The sequence below is a fragment of the Pseudopodoces humilis genome, chromosome 9 (assembly GCF_049639895.1).
Source record: "Pseudopodoces humilis isolate 2021_Gansu_Grassland_sample_001 chromosome 9, ASM4963989v1, whole genome shotgun sequence".
In the NCBI taxonomy this organism is placed as follows: Eukaryota; Metazoa; Chordata; class Aves; order Passeriformes; family Paridae; genus Pseudopodoces; species Pseudopodoces humilis.
This window is the reverse complement of record NC_142208.1, coordinates 13254605-13273357: the sequence shown is the minus strand read 5'-3', so window position 1 is coordinate 13273357 and position 18753 is coordinate 13254605. Positions and strand designations below refer to the sequence as shown.

At 37.7% G+C, this 18753-nt stretch overlaps 1 protein-coding gene across 6 annotated transcripts in view; it reads right to left on the bottom strand.

Annotated features, from left to right (window-relative positions):
- DLG5 (discs large MAGUK scaffold protein 5) overlaps positions 1-18753 on the bottom strand; it is a 96366-nt gene that overhangs the window by 42274 nt on the left and 35339 nt on the right. For all 6 annotated transcript variants that reach the window (XM_014250438.2, XM_014250440.2, XM_014250439.2 and 3 more), the window contains exons 3-5: positions 8099-8264; positions 2692-2835; positions 999-1182 (exon numbers count right to left, since the gene is read on the bottom strand). In XM_014250438.2, the coding sequence (XP_014105913.1) occupies positions 999-1182; positions 2692-2835; positions 8099-8264 (494 nt within the window). The remainder of the gene's footprint in view (positions 1-998; positions 1183-2691; positions 2836-8098; positions 8265-18753) is intronic.

Here is an 18753-nt window from a genome sequence, read left to right as displayed (position 1 = left end):
ACTGGGAAACTGAGGCACAGACCAATTAAGTTATTTGCCCAGGCTGACACAGCAAACCATTTCTGTTATCTTCTGAAATAAACCACTAAACAGTTTCAGACTGTAGTTTCTAACACTTGCAAGACAGTGTTAGAAAAATGGATAAAAAGAAAGAACAAACCTTCACTCCTCTTTGCACTACCTTCAAGCACCTCCTAAAGCACCATTCAGCACATCCAGCTTGCTTTGACCTTTGCCCCTCTTACCCTAGCAAATAATTATTTTGGCTCTCATAGATTTTGCTTCTGAAGCCTAATGTTTGACTTGCAAGTTTGCCCTGTGAATCAGCCTACACAGTGAACCCAGATACTCTGTTTAACCATTCCACATGTTACTGTAACAATTCTAACCAAACGAACAGACTTCTTCCTAGGTGAACAGCGGACCTGATACAACCAGTTGCTCCCTAGCATTACTCTTCTTCTAATTTTCAGAGTATGTGAACAAAACTGGCCTGGAGTCAGCCTGTGATATAAAGCTCTGAAATGTCCAACCCCTCCTTTCCTGAAAATTTTGTCATTTTGTTTCAAGTTCAAAAACATTAATCAACCATTTGTGATTCTTCCCAAAAAATCAACAACCATAGCATGCAAGCTTAAAGTAAGCCCCGCTCCCTAAAATACCCTAGGAAAAGTCATATTTTCAATCACTTTGCAGCTTCAAGTTAGATTTCTGATGCCTTTCTACCCATTTTTTAAAAAAATATCATGCAAATACCATCTTCATGTATACTTTTTCATCTCTGCATTTAAATACTCCTTATTCATTTCTTCCAGCTAGACAAAGAAAATCAATTCATAACCAAGATGTCATTGTCTCCCCTAACATTGTACAAGGTGAAGAGGCTTTTTTGGGAATGAGTGAGACACTAAAGGTAGCAATGCTGCATACTCAGGTCTCTCTGGGGAAGGAAGAAGCCCCGATCTCCTCCAGCACACACGCTCCAGGCCGTGGCTCACCTGCTGCTGCTGGCTGCGCAGGTCTGTTATCTCCTTCTGATCCTCGTCATGAAGCCTCTTCATCTCCTCACAGGACTGCTGCAGGTGATTGTGCTCCCGCACCAGCTGCGTGTTCTTCCTCTTCAGGGTATCCATGTCCTCCTTCAGCTGGGACTGGTCGCTCAGCAGCCGACTGTGCAACGTGCTGTCGCGGCACACAAAAAATGCTCTTAGGGTCCAACTTGCAAGGACAAAGTCCCGGAGTAATTAATTTCAAGCACGAGTTTCCTACCAAGAAAGCAACTAACTAACTCAGTTCTGCATATCTGTGTATTGCAAGCACCAGGAAAAAAAACCAAACCCAGAAACAAACAGGGATGTAAGTATGAAAATGCATGGATGTACACAGCACTCTTAAGCCTCATCAGAAGAGATGATGGATTTATGGCACATGTCAATGCCATTTCGTAGCCATTAAAAGCAGGCAGACAAACAAAAGCAGCATAATATGATGATCCTTGAGATAATAAGAATTATCCCACCAGTAATTTCTACTTTCTGCTGAGCTCCTCAGCTGAGCAGTAGCTAAACAAAGCACAGATGAAAATAACAAAAACTCTGTTGTGTGATACTGTTGCAAAAACAAAAAAAACCCACCAAACTACCAAAACACCTCCACAACCAACAAAAACGCACTATAGTTGTTTCAACTACACTCATGATAAAAATTTCCTCCAAAGTTCATTATGCCAGCTATAATTACTGAAAGAAATACACTCTTACTTAAACAACTGAAAGCCACATGAGGAGGCTGTCATTCAGATTAAAATTCAAACTACAAGCCTAAAATTAGACTAAAGCAATGCTGAAAAAGTGCAGATAAGTCAACTGGATGTATTTTACTACTGCAGATCAAAAAAGTAACTTTTGGATACTGACAGGTATTTCTATTGTTGAAACAGAATGATTCTACATAAACTCTCATACTTGCTGGTAAATATTAGAATACGTATTTATATAGAAAAAGTTTGCAACTAAGATATGTTACATTTCTTCCTTATGAAGAGAAATACCAATGTTTCCTGCACTGAATGAACAAAGCATAAAAAAAAGTTTCCTTAAAATTAAAACAACCTGTTAAAATAAAAGCATTTTCATAAATTATATTCCCACAGTTAAGCATATGTAATCTTCACATGTAGGTTATTAATCTGCTGTCATTCAGATTTCAGTGGAAGTGATAAATTCTTCAGAAGGCAAACTTTACTTTTTAAAAAGAACACAGGATTTTAGCAACTATTGCAGGAGAAAATAACAGTTGAATTAAACCTGAGTAAAAACCTCCACAGATTGTCACAAGAGCTATCACAATCACAATATAAGAGAGTAAGAAATTCCATTCTCTTGGATTATATTCTGCTCTCCAGCCTGACAGTAAAACTGTTAGACTGCAACTTCAAATGAATAATCAGGCTTTACTTTTTTCCCAGGAAGACACTGGGAACTTCTGTCTCAAATTCCTAAAAATAAAACAGGCAGTCCATACTTGATCATTTCAAATGGCCAGAAATATTTTATCTGATGCAAACATTGATCTTACAATTTAAAAGGAAAAACAGTATTAAAAAATTACTTGATTACCATGTTCTAATGCTATTTGATCTAGCACTGGTACTGGTGAACTCTTACCTTGTACAGCTTTACTAATACTTACTGATAAAAATCTGCCTCTTTTGCTGCTTCTTCACACCTTTTCAGTGTCTTGGTGTGTTGGTTCTGCAGAGACTGTAGGTCTGACATGGCCTTCATACACTGAATCTTCAGCCTTTCATAATCATGATTTGGTTTTGGACTAGGCCTAGCATGGGAAAAGAGTATGAGGTCAAACATCAAGTACTAAAGTGAATGGGAAATTATTATCCAATAAAAAATGCTATCACACAACTGTTGATATTTAGGTTATAATATTTATTAATTTAAATATTGACCAATTCCCATTAAGATGCAACCACTAATAAAAAGTCACTGACTTGAACTTATATTAGTTTTATATTGAGATGTAACATTTAATAATGGGATAATTTTGTCTAATTATCACTAACATGGCCAAAAATATCACTGAACCTGCATGTCCCTCTCTTCTAAGCAGCAACACTACCCCAGAACAGAACTCCCACTGACACAAGGACGGGTCCATCACAGCAGACTCACTTTCCTGTGCCACCACAGTCCAGTCCCAGTGACAAAGCCCAGAGCTGCAGTGAGGACAGGGCTGGAAGAGGCTGCCCAAGTCAGCTGGGCGTGCTGGGAGACCTGGGCTAAACAAAGCTTCTTTACAGGCAGCAGCTGGAGGACCTTGTTTAACTCCCTAGGAAAACATGCTTGAGAGAAAGACTTCCAATGGGATATCAAACACACACATCTCTGCTGGCTGTTTGACTTGTTTGACCAAGTCATTGTGCTGAATTACACACCTGATTGTGTGCTACCATATTCTTTCAGGCTACTATAAATAATGAGAAATCATGTCAGACTCTACCTTACATTTTCATAAGATAATTATTTTTAAAAAATTTGGGTTATTAGAAATCTCCAATGCAACATAATTCCAACAAGCATTTTTCAGTAAACTTAACAAAATAAAAGCCAAAATGAGGCAAAATAAATTTTTTACTCAAATTTCCTTTGGATGATTGGGAGAGAAATTTTCTAAAATAATCTACGTGGTCAAACAATTGGTAAGCATAGATTATATCTAGAATGTATGGTACTGGTACATGATACCTTTATTTGCAGATTAGAATTAATTAGATTTGGATATTTTGCTAGAAACTAAATTAGCAGGATTATATCTTCTTTCTTTGTAGCACTAAGCATCTAAAAGAGACTCTGAACTGAACTGTTTCTCCTCTGTACAGTCACTGGATTTTTGCTCCATTGAATTTTCGAGTTTCAAAATGAAGCTTCTGACATCTGTCCCTGTATCATCTCCTGGGTTTCTTATAACCCCATAGGCAATGTGAAAAAAACCAAGCAAACCACCAAAAGAGAAAACTAATGGCTCCAAAAGAAAACAATTGCTTTCTAATTTAACTCTGCTTGTTCTCATATCAGATTTGCTCCATTGCTGCACAGAGGACTCTTCCTCCCTCAAACCTCAAACTCCCCCAAATGGCTTCTCTGGAAGCACAGCCTGAAAAGCAATCAGAATTTTCTTTGCTTCATACAAAAAATAGCAACATGAGTTCTGGAACTGAAATGCAGCTGGCAATTGAATCAAAAGGAAAATGGCTTTGCACTACTGCAGTGGTGAGAGTTGTTAAAAAAGTAAAAATAATAAAAGAACAAAACTTAAAAAAAAGAAATGCCAGACACATCTGTTTCAGATTTTCAGGGGTGGGGGAGGTATGATATAAGGTACTTTTTGGCAACTCAGTTGCATCTGGGTTGCTGAATAGTGAGACCTTCGATTGTAATTCCTCCTTCTCTCCTTTCTCTAGAGAAGTGCTTCTGGGGAAAAACAAAAGACTCTTCCTTGATTAATAAACTTTACCAACAAATAAAACCTAAAATAATGTAAAGTAACCAAATGCTCAAATCATGTCCACAGGGTTGTCTTTTAGGGTATTTTTAAATTAATTCTTGAGAGGTACCAAAAGTAGTGTATTACTCACACACTATTACGGACATCACCACAAGTAGTGAAGGGTTATTCCTTTAAAATACAGACGTAGTTAGCAAAAGTTAAACTTGATTTGAAATGTTTACACCCTTGACAGAATCATTAAAATACAAGTTATTGATTTAAATTAGACCTTAGGGTGAAATGATTGAAAGTAGATACCATCTGTCCACCACAGTCTTAAATGACAGCATTAATTGGAGTACAGTTTAGCTCTCAGCTGTAACATTTCGTTTACTGAGATCTATTAACAGATGTTCATATTAAACTATTAGGGCAGTCTGAAAGCTATGGTGAAACTTGTTCTACAAGTCTAACATCTATCACATGTGTTTCATATATTGCTCAAGTAACACTGACACTATTTTTAAAAAATAAAACAAACAAAAAACCCAAAACAAAACCAAACAACCAAACAACCAAAAAAAAGAAACAAAAAAATCCCACAACCAAAACCAACCATCCAAAATGCAAAGCAACATTAAAAAAGCCAACAAACCGTCTATAAACACATGGAGACAATGTTTATTAGTTTATATATTAAAAAAATATATTTATTTATAATAATAATTTATTTCTTATTTAGTTTGCTTATTTAGGGTTTTTTCTCCATTTTTTAGACCATATGGAGACAAGTTAGCCAACCTACACAATGAGGAAGGACCAACAATACCACCAATAACATTCTGCATTCTACCTCATCTACATGAAATAAAAGCCACTTGGATATCCAAGGCCATATGTTCCACATTGATGTTCCAAGGCTTTATTGTCTCAGCAAGAAAAACAGGAGTATGGGAAGGTATATTGGTCAGAAGTCAAGAATCAAAACTGTTGCAAGACAACAGTTCAACTGCATGCAGTGGCTGACTCTTGTTTAAGCAAGACCACCAAACTTTTATGCTAAAATGCCCCAGAAAATACCAAAAATTATGATTTCAATAAAGGAGAAATATCAGTTACTACTTTGGAAGCACTTGTTCAAACATTAACAAAATTTAAAATGCTAGTGTCAAAGACCCAACTGTTTTTCTGATATTTGTATAAGAACTTCAAAAATCCTTTATGCTATAGTGGAATTACCCTGGCCATAAACAAGGCCATGGCAAGACTGACATTTATCTGATGCTCACAGAAAAGCTAATGCCAACCACAGGTCCAATTTTGTGGGCAATCCTACCTAACAGTTTCCAAGGACTTGTCATTTACTATTGTAATTGCAATAACTGAAGATTACAAAAAACCAGACTCTTATGAAAGACAATTTTCAGGATATTTATTTGTGTTGTGGTTCTCTTCTACTGTTACTATTATGTGAGTAATAACAGCAGGTTTAAGTCCATAACATGCAACTTGAGCATGCTAAATTATTTTTAATTAATTACTCATTAATTATGTACTTAATCTCCAGCGCACATGCACACACACAGCCACTGTCAATCCGCAAGCACAGCATGAGCAATCCTACTCATGTCCAGCAGGATGGCACATGCTGATCTGATTCAGCACATCACAATCCACTGCTGTGGCTCCTCTGCCACTGCTCTACACTTAGTCAACATTTGCTTGGAAAACAGCTCTCTGTTTTGCAACCTCCTCAGCCAGCACAGCCCAGACTGCAAATGTGCTGTGAGCTGTTGTGAAGCATCCAAGGTGACATGTCCAGGTCTGCCTCTGCACCACCTGTGTTTGGTACAGCCATAGTTACAGCAGCACACACAGCCAGGAAAATAAAGCCAGGGTAGTAAAAGTCACCATCCACATCATTATCTCTCAGCTTGTACACTTCAGTATTAAAGTTTACCAGGCTTTGACTCCTGGAAGGATGAAGATTATAGTTTTAGAAGAGGAAAGAATCCAAAAAGTAAAACAAATTCCAGTAAGATTTCAAAAACCATAAATGTGTATGCAGGTGGGAGCAGTGGTTGCTTTCACACTGAAGGAAAAGAATGTCAATAATCTTCATTCATTTCTCACTCTTCAAATACTTGATTGTTTGGAAGCCAGCATTCTCCATCTAATATGTATTGTCCAGGGACTGCCCAAATACAAGGTTTATTTTGATGGGTTGTTCTTGGAGCTGTAAACATTCATGCTTTATACAACACACAAATCCTACACTGAAAGCAAAGGATTGATTTGACAAAGAGAAAACTAGGGCAGTCTAGAGGACAGCTCATCAGAACTTTATTAATAGCATCCTGGATTATGCAGAAGATTGTGAGCTATAAAATCCTCTATTCCTAAGCTCTAGTAACTTCAAAGAAGAAATCCTTCTGTTTAACTAAGTAACTGGAAGCTGTGCAAAAGATGTTGACATTTGACAATTTTTTCCTTTCCCATCCCCACAATGCTTTGAGATGGTTACATAGAACATGATGCTCTTAAAGGAGCCCTCAGAACTCAAGGAGGGAGGAAGGGGACATTAAGAAGCTACTGAGTTTATAAAATCCCCAGGTTCTAAAAATGTCAGCTCACTGGTTCAAATCTTAATACAGACAAAAAGTTTAATTAACCACCTGATCACATACAGACACAGCTGATGAAGTAACAAAAAACAACAACAAAACATTAAAGTTCATAAAAGGTACATGATGGCAACACCTCCCAGAAAAACTGTTCATTGCTCTTATTCCAGAATCAGTGACACACAATTTTTTTCCAAGGTTCTATACATATACAGACAAAAAGTGCTCAGTGTACCCAGACACATTGAAACATTAGCAGATCTTTAACCCTTCAAAATAAACTAATTCTATTGCCTACTCAATAAAACCCTTTTTTACAATTAACTCATACTCTGAGTACTGTCTTCCTCATAACATGTCAGCCCCCAAATTGGAATGAGCTAGCCAAGCCTGCTGGCTGTTAAATGACTGAAAAAGAATGCTCAGTGAAGAATTCCTTATTCTTAACATATTTCTGCTACAAGTTTCCCAACGTATGTATACCAGAAAACTGATTTTCCAAAAAACACTTACTCCACTCAGTGTAAATCCAAACCCCTCTCTCCTTGCAGAAGCATAAGAATAGCTGAGATATTTTTCCTCTCCTCATTTCTGTTCTCCAGCCAAGTATTCAGAGCTATTTCTCTTTCTTCTCTCTTGTTTTCCAAACACCAAATACTTCATCCACTGTCTTTTTTCTCTTCCCACAACAAAACCCATGAAGTCTAAGCAACTTCTTTGCTTTCTTTTCTAGTACAGAGATGAGACCTTCTCCCCTCAGTCCCACAGAAAAATTGCTGGACAAAGTGGGGATAGGCACTCAACAGGAAGCTCTGAAACATGGATGTGGGCACTTCACCAGGATGCAAGTACATTACAAGCAACATATATACAATGCAAGCTCCTTATTGCTTTTCAGGCAAGCGGGTGTCAAGACACTTGAAAACACTATTGAAGACTAAATGAAAATGCTACATTTCCTTTCTGTTTACCTGCAGTCATCAAAAGTTGACCCTGGAGATGAAAGTGCAAGTTGCTTGCGCAGCTCGTCCCTCTCTCGAGTCACCTGACGGAGCTGGTATAAAATAGTCTCCAGCTTCTCACTCATTTGTCTCGTGTCTATCACGGGTGGTGGAGATGATGCTTTACCAGTCGTACCTGATGAAGAGAGACATACTTGGCAGTGAGCAAATGCCTCAAAACAACAATGCAACTTCACTAAAGAAATTAATGTTAATTTTAAAAAAAATCCTGTATTTCTGTCTGCAGAATCCTGTTCAAAAAGAAAGCAATTCATCTAAGTTTTCATCAGTGGGTTGAAAGAAGAATATCTCCAGTCAGATCCCATGCTAGCAGAATGGCCCTGTGTTGCAAGTTCAGTTTGCATGGGTAGGTTCCTTTCTTACTCAGGAATTTACAAGCAGCTTAAAAAGCAAGTTACAATTGCAAAGACCTCAGAAACTGACATACTGTCAGGAGTCATAGGTAAAAATGTTATTTAAAATAAAGGACAATGCCCATGCTTAAAAAAACCCAAAAAAACACGCAAAATTCACCCACATCAACTTATTCCAGTGATAGCAAAGAAACTGCTACAGGGCAGGGGCTCTTTTTCTTTTTCTAGCAGCACAGAAATACCATTCTGTCATGGGCTACAGACAACTTTTAATGCAATTCTATGCTTCCACATGTCACAATTTTTCAGTCTACTATGTGAAGTTAAGGATTTCACTGACCAATAAATCATGAAAACTGGGCTTCATTTTTAACAACATTGGCTAACACAAGCACATTACAATCAGTGCAACTGGACTACACATCATGTTTCCTCTAAGGGGCAGTCATACATTCAAGTGGGACTTTTTAATTCTCAGCTTTCCTAATATCAGAGCTGAACAATGATGTCCTCTCAGACAACTGTGAGAGCACAATGTTTCCTTCCCAAGAGAGGAGAGGATGGTATATCAGTTCCTAACAACTGCTGACAAATAATTCAACTCTAATTTTAGTTCTGCTCATTTAAAATTAAGCTGTAAATGTAGTTTTGCTCACATGTCTCACAGACGCATATGAGCAGACTCAAAGATCCAGGTCACAGATGTGAAAGTTAAAGGCTTAAACGTATGCAGGTGTTTATTTTCTACCCAGAAGAGAAATTTTAGAAATAGTTTGCAAAATTATACAACTGAAACAAGTTGCTGACATATGTATTAACTTGTTAGAATGCATCTTTATTAGGCCTATTTTTAGTTAATTAAGCAACAAAAGAAAATGCTCTCCGCTCATTGTCTTTCAAAGAAAGAAACTCCAAATTATTTCACTGGATCAAATGCTAATGAATTGCAAGGATTGTCTTTTAATCCCTAAACACACCAACTTTTCAGCAAAACTACCTGAGCTTTGAAGTTCCCACACCAAAATAACTGCAGTGTCAGGGCTATCCCATGTACAGCACCTACAATAACAGGATCCCTGCTTTTATACCTTCCAGCTGCTACTGCAATGAGAATTTATGAGCACAGACTTTTTAATCTGTTGCCTGTTGCCTAATAATGGATGCAAATGCTCTAATAGCAAACTGAAAAAACAGAAATTGCAGGAAGAATGTGCATTCTGGAAAAAGACACAAACTTGCATCACTCTGAAGAATTTTCAATGGAGGCTGCTTTTCCTACTACTTTGTTTCACTCCTGCATCCAGACAAAGCCATAAGGACACGGATTTCACGCTTCCAACATGGAGTTATCCTTTCTTTTACATGAGAAATATTCTACATATTTTTATGGCAAGAAACCAGTAATACATATGATACAGGGGATACAGAGAATAAATGAAGGAAATAACTAAATAGATCCAAAAAGTCAGAATATGTATTCATCTGAAAGAGTTTGGACTCATCAATGAAAAAGGAATTTCATAAACAAACTAAAAGGTAAAGGCAGACAAATCAAATTCAGGTACCTGGAAGCTGCATGGTCTTTGATAAATTCAGTGGCAACCTGCACATCATCTCACTTGAGCTGACACATCAGAGGATGTGCAACATTGAAAAAATCCCTTTCTCATCCTACAGAGAAGTTCAAAAGCTTATGTCATCCTGGGGCTGCTCGCAAGCAAAACAGATGAACAGGATGCAAGAGGTCAAGAGGAAGGAGGAAATGAATCAGGAAGGCTGCTGTGCTTTCCAGGAGGAAAGGGCACTGGATCTACAATGTCCATCTCCGTGCCAACCCCGCAGCAGTCCCATTGACAATGTCTGCGACACAAGACCTAGACAGGCACCCAACAGCTGCCCTGGGGATCTTTAACCACTGTAAAAGCAGGCCAGAGATCTACCTCTGCTCCTCAGCCTCCCTCAACAGCTTTAACAGCATCCAAGTGACAATATTCTCCAGGCAAGAACATTTGTGCACAGCCCCAAAACTGTGCCAAGAAAGAAAAGTCAGCTTTAAATAAAGACGGGTTAATTAGCCTTGGGAAAGAAGCTTGTTTCACAATTGTGAAACCATTTGTCTTAGTACCAAAAGGGGTTATTTTTCATTAACTTGTCAATTTTTACATCAACTTCCATCTCTAATGCAATCATATTTTTGACACATGTACACCTGTTAAGTGCTGTAAAAACACGGATCAATATGATCCAGTTCTGCCCACCCCTATCCTTAGTAGAAGACCAAAAATTTACCCCTGCTTTACTTCCTAACAGATTTCTATTTTCAATAGCTGTACAAAAGGTCTTATAAAGCTTAAATCAGATTTCTGAATGCTCAAAAAATAAGCACACACATTCAGTAAAACCCTTTTTCACCAGAAAAATTCCTGTCTTGGTTTCTTTTAAAGGAGCTTTTATAGCTGAATGCTAAAATCCTTTTATTGCATCTGACATCTTGATGCAGCAGAAGGAAAGTGACCTGTGCTTCCAGCTTCGTATTCTTTTTCCATCTGACTGAATATTTTACACAAAAGCACTTCCTTTTTGTACTTCAACCAGTCAAACGGATCTTAAAATGCACAAGCCCAAAGGCTAAACCTCCATTACCCAAATTGTGCCACCTTTCAGTAACTCACCTTCTTTCTCAGACAACCTGGATTTCTGAAAAGGCATTTACTGCAGCATCTGCTTTGATAAGCTTCACAACTGATTTCTGAAGTGAGCTGCACTTGTGTTGTGAGGACTGGGCAGGCTCCAGGTGAGCAGCCCACAGCAGGGATGTGTCGTGTGGAGAGAACGCACCTCACCCATCACACAGCACAGTCCCTAAGTCCTCAATGTGCACTCACTGAATCCAAAGTGAGGTTTTGTAGGATTTCCATCACAGGTTGTATAAAATAAATACCTTAAAAACAGAAGCTGGAGCAATCGTATTTCCCTGTTACAGACCAAATGCTGGACTTCACAGAAACCACAATAATCCATTCCTGTAGCACATACTGAATATAATCCTTGATGATTACTCTAATCAACAATGACTGCAGAGATAATAAGTCCACCCAGAAACTAATGCTTAAGAAGTTAGCTCCATATGTGGGGAAGGGGTAGTATATTTCTTTGAAGAATAACAGAACATTTTAACAGAAACAGGGCTGCAAAACTTATTAACCTGACCAAAATGTACTATAATGCCAAATGAGTATATTGTTGAGATAAGAAAATGGGCACCAAGCCATAAACAGCCAATTTTAAGAAATATCATTAACATATTTTGAGTTATAATAAACTCCTTGGTCTTTGAGAAATACACTTGTATGACAGATTCAACTAATTCAGAAGGCAATCTGTCACAAGCTAACAGAAGGCCTTAATTTTACAATGATTTTTCTTAAACTCAAATTTGTGGTCCTTCCTCCTTGAAAACAAACAGGAGACTACTCTTTGTACAGTCAAGGCTTTTACGTTGTTTTCTTTCATAAAAAAGAAAATCAACAGAGATATTCAGGATATTCTTTCTTCATGGCCTCATAAGTCATGACATAAAATGTTACAAAAATACTTGCATGGCATATTGCAAAGCATGATCAACAGGGTTTCTCCCTAAGCTAGGGAAGGTGTCCAGAGTAAAGACTTAAGCCTGATGTAGGAAAATACATTCTAAAATATTTACTTTCTTTCAATAATTTATGAGCTAGAAGAGGGTTACATTCTAAATTACATTCTAGTTGTCATTTAGATACATTTCTTCAGATATATCTTTTGAAGTGATCATGAAACAACAGAGAGCACAGAACAGAGTTGCAGGTGAAATAAAACATGAGGAAAAAAAAGCAGCAGTACACTGAGCAAAGAAAAATGAGAGGTAGAATAATGTACTGTAGAAACTGCTTCATCTGATGGACAGAAAAGCTAATAGATTATGAAAGCAGTGACAACCATGTAACATGCAAGGACAAAAGGATGGGTATAGCATTTCAGCATATTGTTTTAATTCAGAATACAAAAACCTAAACAAAGTCATCAGCATCTAAAATAAACTTTCAACTTCAGTAAATTTAAAACTATAGAAGGAACTGAGCAGTGGTTCTAGGAAGGTCTGCATAAAAAGAAATCCTGAGTCTAATACTACAAAATAGCAGAGGAGATGTGGGACAGCGGGGGAAAGGCACTCATCAGTTTGAGAAGTCCCTGCAGAAGTTTGCTGAGCTGAAATACAACTGAGTAAAATCTGTTACTATGACCAAGGCATGTACACCTGAAGCCTCTGGGTTCGAATTTACAGAAGCTCCCTGGCTCAAACCCTACTTTTGTCATTCTTAAAACTGTGTACTGAAAGTACAGCCTATATTGAAGTGTCCACACTGAACCCAAAGGGGACAGTGACTATGGGCACCAGCTGCACACCAACCAAGGGGACAAGCCTCCTCCAGCACTCCATCCTTCACATCTTCTCCTGTAGGCGCTGTGAGCATTAACTCATCACATCAACTTCACAGCTCCAGCAGAAAACCACTGTCACCAAAAGGATTCCTTAAATGCACAGACTGATACAGGGGCTCAAGGAGCAATGACAGATCCCATGCTCCAGAGGTGCTCTCTGGAGTGCAGGAGATGGGTATTCACATACACTATTTCCATTTTAATCACTGCACACCAACCAAATCATCACAAATTCCTACACGAAGCTGCCAAACGTTAAGAAGATAACATAATAAGCAAAATACTATGAAGCGGTCGGCTCTTTTATTACTGGTTCTCTCACCCCCAAAACTCCATTGTCCCTTCTTCAAAACTGTATCAGTATAAATGAGCAAAGTTAACTCTTTTATTGTTATGTTCCTTTGTTTTTGAAACGGCATGATATCCATGGAGTAAACTCAAGTACCTTTGAAGAGAAAGAACCCTGTGCATGACTAATGCAGAACTGCAACTGCCTGAAAATGGACACCAAAGAAGACAGCAATAACACAGTCATTCAGAATGGTTATTACTTAAGAGGAGATGTTTATTAACAAGCACACTGAAAATCACCTAGAGATTAAGGATCAATCCTAGAGACAATTACATGATTCACAAACAGTAAAATCAGAGAACAAAGTTTACTTTAAGTGTGTGGAAGAGCGTTTATTTCCAAGTTAAAAGTCTTGTTTCAAGCAAACTAAATGGGTAGTTTATTACACAGGAAATAAAGCTAGATGAAGAGTTTTAATTCAATCATTCAGACCAAATTTTACAGGAAAATGACTTCTGAATGGAAAGAGTGATTGGTGAGGAGGCAGAACATGGAAGGCAATTACTGCTGTAGAGAAAAGGACTATATGTGTCCCTTTATAGGATCCTTTTACTAGTACTAGGAACACTACCAGTACACCACATCCTTTTATAGGACCTTTCCTTATTCATTCATGGCCTTTCAGCAAGTGTAATATTGTCACTTCTTCCTTGGGCAAGAAATACAATGAGAGACTACCAGAGGCTGTCAGGGTAAAATAAATAACTCTTTCAGACAAGGATAGAGTGTTTATTTTTGATTGAAAGAGCATCATAAGCCACACCTGCAACTAAACAGTTCCTTCGAACAGTGAAAACAATTACTTTGTTACATCCAGCTGCAGAAAGTATGAAGCAATAAACTGAAATCACAACATGAAAGGACATAGTCAAAATGGCCAACATGAAAATGAGGAGTGAAAGACTAACATTGTTGGGAAGGAACTGATGGAAGGGTGGGAATGTTTGCTTTGGAGCAAGAATTAAGGCTCTCAGATTAAGCAACCTGAAATGTAATTAGTGAAAAACTATCTGTAAATAGCCTGTCAGGCTGATAAGCTAAAGAAGTGTTAAGCAAGGAAATACTGTCAGCTGAAGTCAAAGTTGGACAGCTTGGTAGAGACAGATCTATGACCACCTGATGGATGCAAGGAAAGGCATAAAACTGTAGAGCCAGTGCTCATTACAGACTGCTGTCCATGGCATGGGGCTTCAAACTAGGTGATCTGTAACATCCCTTCCGGCCCAAACCATTCTATGGTTCTGTGTAAGCTCCCAGAGCAAAATGTAGCAAAGTGATATGAACAGAGAAGAATAAGAAAAAACACTCTGGATGAAGAAGTGATACCATTTGCAAAGAACTGAACAGTAATAGCCTGTTAAAAGAGAAAGGTTTCTCTGCTAATACACAATGTGGAATAAAGAGGCTACAAGATTGACAGCTATAATCAAAACAATGCAAAGAGGTCTCGCTCTGGAAAGAAGAAATTTATACACTTGAAAAAAACAGAAGGTCTTTTCCATTCCAAAATTCATCTAATTAGGAATTCAGTATGCTTTAAAAGAATGGAAGAGTATGCAATGCCTTTCTGTTAAAGGAATCCTATTGTGGAGGATCTTCTCAGAGTCACAGCCTGTCACCTGCATTCAAGCTGCTGCGTTCCATTAAAAAACATTTCCTAAAACCAAACCAGAACAAAATCCAAACATCTGTGCATTGAGGAGGGGAGGAAAAAACATTTTTAAAGCACTAAAGAAAAACTCTGAAGCTTCATTATGATACTAGGATAGGTAAAAAATTGTCTTGATTCTAGAAACCATAATCCTGTCACGACATCAAATGTCAAATTATTAAGTGCTTTATACAAACTGACACTTTTAAAAATAATTTTTTAAGAAGGAGTCTTGATTCTGTGTTCTAGTCCTCTCTGTTATCATGACTGGTCAAGTGGGAGGGAGACTTGCCAGGGACTGTCACATATAGCTGTGTTACTGGTTTCTATCCAATTCCTAAGTGACACTGTTGTTCCGTGCTTGGCACGACAGGCACTGAATATCCATAAATAATTGTTCTGATATCAGAGACACAGCACTATAGTTCCGTTCAGAGAGTTTGCTGTGCACAGGGAGTGGGCAGATGAAGGATGCTTTTATTTACACACAAAAATCTTTGTCATTGGCCAAGAGCAAAGAGAAAGGAAATACAGAGAAAGACCATGACAATTTAATGAGGATTTGTTCCTTTGAGGGGACAAAGCTGGGGCTGACAGACAATGGTGTTATTACACCATTACAGCAGTTTATATTCTACCTCTTTTGGAAATAAATCATGAATATTTGCTCTCCATACTCTCAAAACTACCTGTTTTAACATGCATGGCATGAATATTAATACATCAGAAAGATTTGGAGGCAAGCAAAAGAGAAAAAAAAAATATTGCCATCTAAATTAATTTTGAACAATGAGGAAAATACACAAGAAAAACCTGCTGTCACTCTGCATTTTTATTTACATATAGAAATATGTATACATATACAGATACAAATAAATAAAAAGGCAGTTTCTCCTCCAAGGCTGCTAACCTGCCATTACACAGGGGGAAAACTGGCTTCCACTCAACTGCGTATGCTATCACATGCCCTTGAGGATGGAAGTTCATTCTTCTTGCATCCCTCAGGCTCTGCAAGCCCCACAGAGGCAGGGAAAGAGAAAAAAAGCTTGGATGACAACACAGTACTCAGAACAGACTAGCCCTAAGCTCATCTCTCAGTCACATTATGTAAATTGCATCACTCCTTGCTCTGCTCTTATATTGACATTACTGAAGACTGGGAGAACCCCAGAATATCCATCTGTTCCCCATACAGAAGCTGCTGGATAACTGTTCATTCATCCATGTTGCTGCTCTCCATGCTTGTTGGACTCTTGGCTTTCAATGACAGAATCAGAACTGCAAATACACCCAAGACTTGGGTACACCATGGGTTTATATAGTGATCAAATGATGTTGTCTTATCTCTCTTTTCAAAATCCTCACACTATGTTTTATTCATTGCACTGAGGCTGAGCCCATGTTTTCTCAGAACTATTTTTTAACAACAAGCTTAGTTCTATTTAAGATTAGTTCTTAGATCAGTGTTTTTCTGGAAAATAAGGCCATTGTTCTACATCTTAGCTTCATAAATTTACTCAAACCCAGGATAGCTGTAAAAAAGTATAGCAGCATCTCCATTTCACAACTTCCTGACTTACTTGGAAGTATTTCAGAAAAAGATCATTTAATTAAAAATGCTGGCAGCAGAAACCATCTCTAACAATAGCTAGGGTAATTAAGGTTTAGGAAGAAAAGAAGAAGCACATGGACATACAAGTCTCTAGTTACATTTATGAACTATGGAGTCTAAAGACTACATATGAAAGATGGTATTATCTCTCCTAATTAGACGATGCTAAGCTTAATTATCTGAAGATTTATCTGGGCATAATTAGTGGCCCCAAAACCTTTTGCATTTCCCCTAAAGAGTCAAATGTGCCAATCTGTTTCTGAGCTACTCAACAAATAGAATCAAAACCAGTGTTTTGAACACATCAGTAATAAAATAGATCCCTTCTCTTTCCTGTGAGGAAGGTCCGTGTGAGTGGGGAACTAAAAATACTCCTTTATATAGATGTGTGTGCACATATAACTATCCATGTCAAACTGAACATATTTGAAAGCTTTTGCTGTCTCCAGACCATGACGTGTTTACCCTTTTTCACTGCTGCATTCATTTCATAGGTTAAACTCACCATTTCTACTGCACAGAATTACCCTTGTGGAAATTATTTCAGTGAGATGGGGCAGAGTTGGGGGGAAGATGCATGTGAAATTCCTCAAATGCTACAGCATCGCAGAATTTGTTAGGATTCCATTCAAACGAGTCATATGAAGCCTTAGGGGAGCTGGCATGCTGGCAGACTTAGTTATGATAGTTTGTCATTCAAGGAATCAGTCAGTATTAAAATAATCTTTGAAGTGACTTGCAGAGATGTCTATTAGTATATGTCAGTTATTAAGCAATTTTTCTACTGATACTGGATCACAAAAAATATTGTCTCTTGTAGAACAAGACGTGAGGCTGAGAAACAGTTGGAGCAAAAATCAGACTCATTAATAGTAAGTCTGTAATCATAACATAAAATAAACATGCCAGCTTCAAACAAAGAATTCCCCTGGCTGTTACTCTCTTAAATATTAAATACCAAGCTCACATGAATAATTTGAATAAAACAAAATTACAGAGAATAGTAGATCACAATTTTTGTTTAATAGCAGGGCACTTAATTTTCAGGTCATAAAATAACTTTGATCACTGAGAACTCCAAAGACATAAATCAATTCTGAGGACAGCCTCTTATGTCAAGTGCACAGATCCAAATTCAGTATAAACTTCAGGATCTTAAAATACGAACAAAACATAGTTTATGGCAAGGAATGTAAAAAAAAAAAAAAAACAACCAAAATTAAGATTCAAGTGTGCCACTCCTTTTTAAAATGAGAAACATGGAACTAGACAGGACCACCTGCATTTCTCCTATCTGAGCCATCACTTCATCCAATTATCCCACAAATTAACTGGATTTCATTTTTGAATAACTACCTTCTTTAGAAGATGCCTTTCTGAGTCTGGTTGTCCTAAAAATTTAGGAACTTTTTTCTTTCTATTTCCAGTCCCCAGTTTATTCCCAGCAAATTAAATCTACCCTTCCTTCAGGAAGCAGCATACAAGTGCAGTTTTGAATAAAATCAAACTAATTCACAGCTTCCAGTATTTTCAGTAGATAGTTCATTCAGGCCTAAAATCTCGTTCCTGCTTGCTGGAGTTAAAAGTTCAACTCAGTGACTACAACAGATGTCTACCCACATCCTTAAAAAGACAACTGACTTGCCTGATGCTGTTGGGGAAGTCTGCAGATGCCTGACACAACATTGGAACTTTAAATATGCAAGAGGCTGCATTCCCTATCCAGGGCAAATGACTTTTACATGGACTTCACAACAGAAGTAAAAGTAAAGATGAGGAAAACTGACAGCTAATAGAGCTGCTCCATGATCACCTTGCGGACAAAACACCTCTAATAATGCTTCTTATACCTCCCAAACTTTTTCTGAGTATTTTGTCTTTCGCAAGGATTTTAAAACCAGAGAAAATGAAGCAATTAATGGAACACAGGAAAAAAATGCTAAAGCTTCCGGCCACTGTCAAAGGTTTAGAAGGCTATGGCCTTGGCTAACATTATTTATAACTTCTATGGTGCTTTTGACTCTGACCACAATTTTCACATTTACATAAATATATACTTACACATATACACATGCTTATATGTATTTTCTTATGTCCAGACTCGTGTAAACACAATGTTGCCAAGTTTACATCATTTTACTAAGTAACATAAAGCATAGA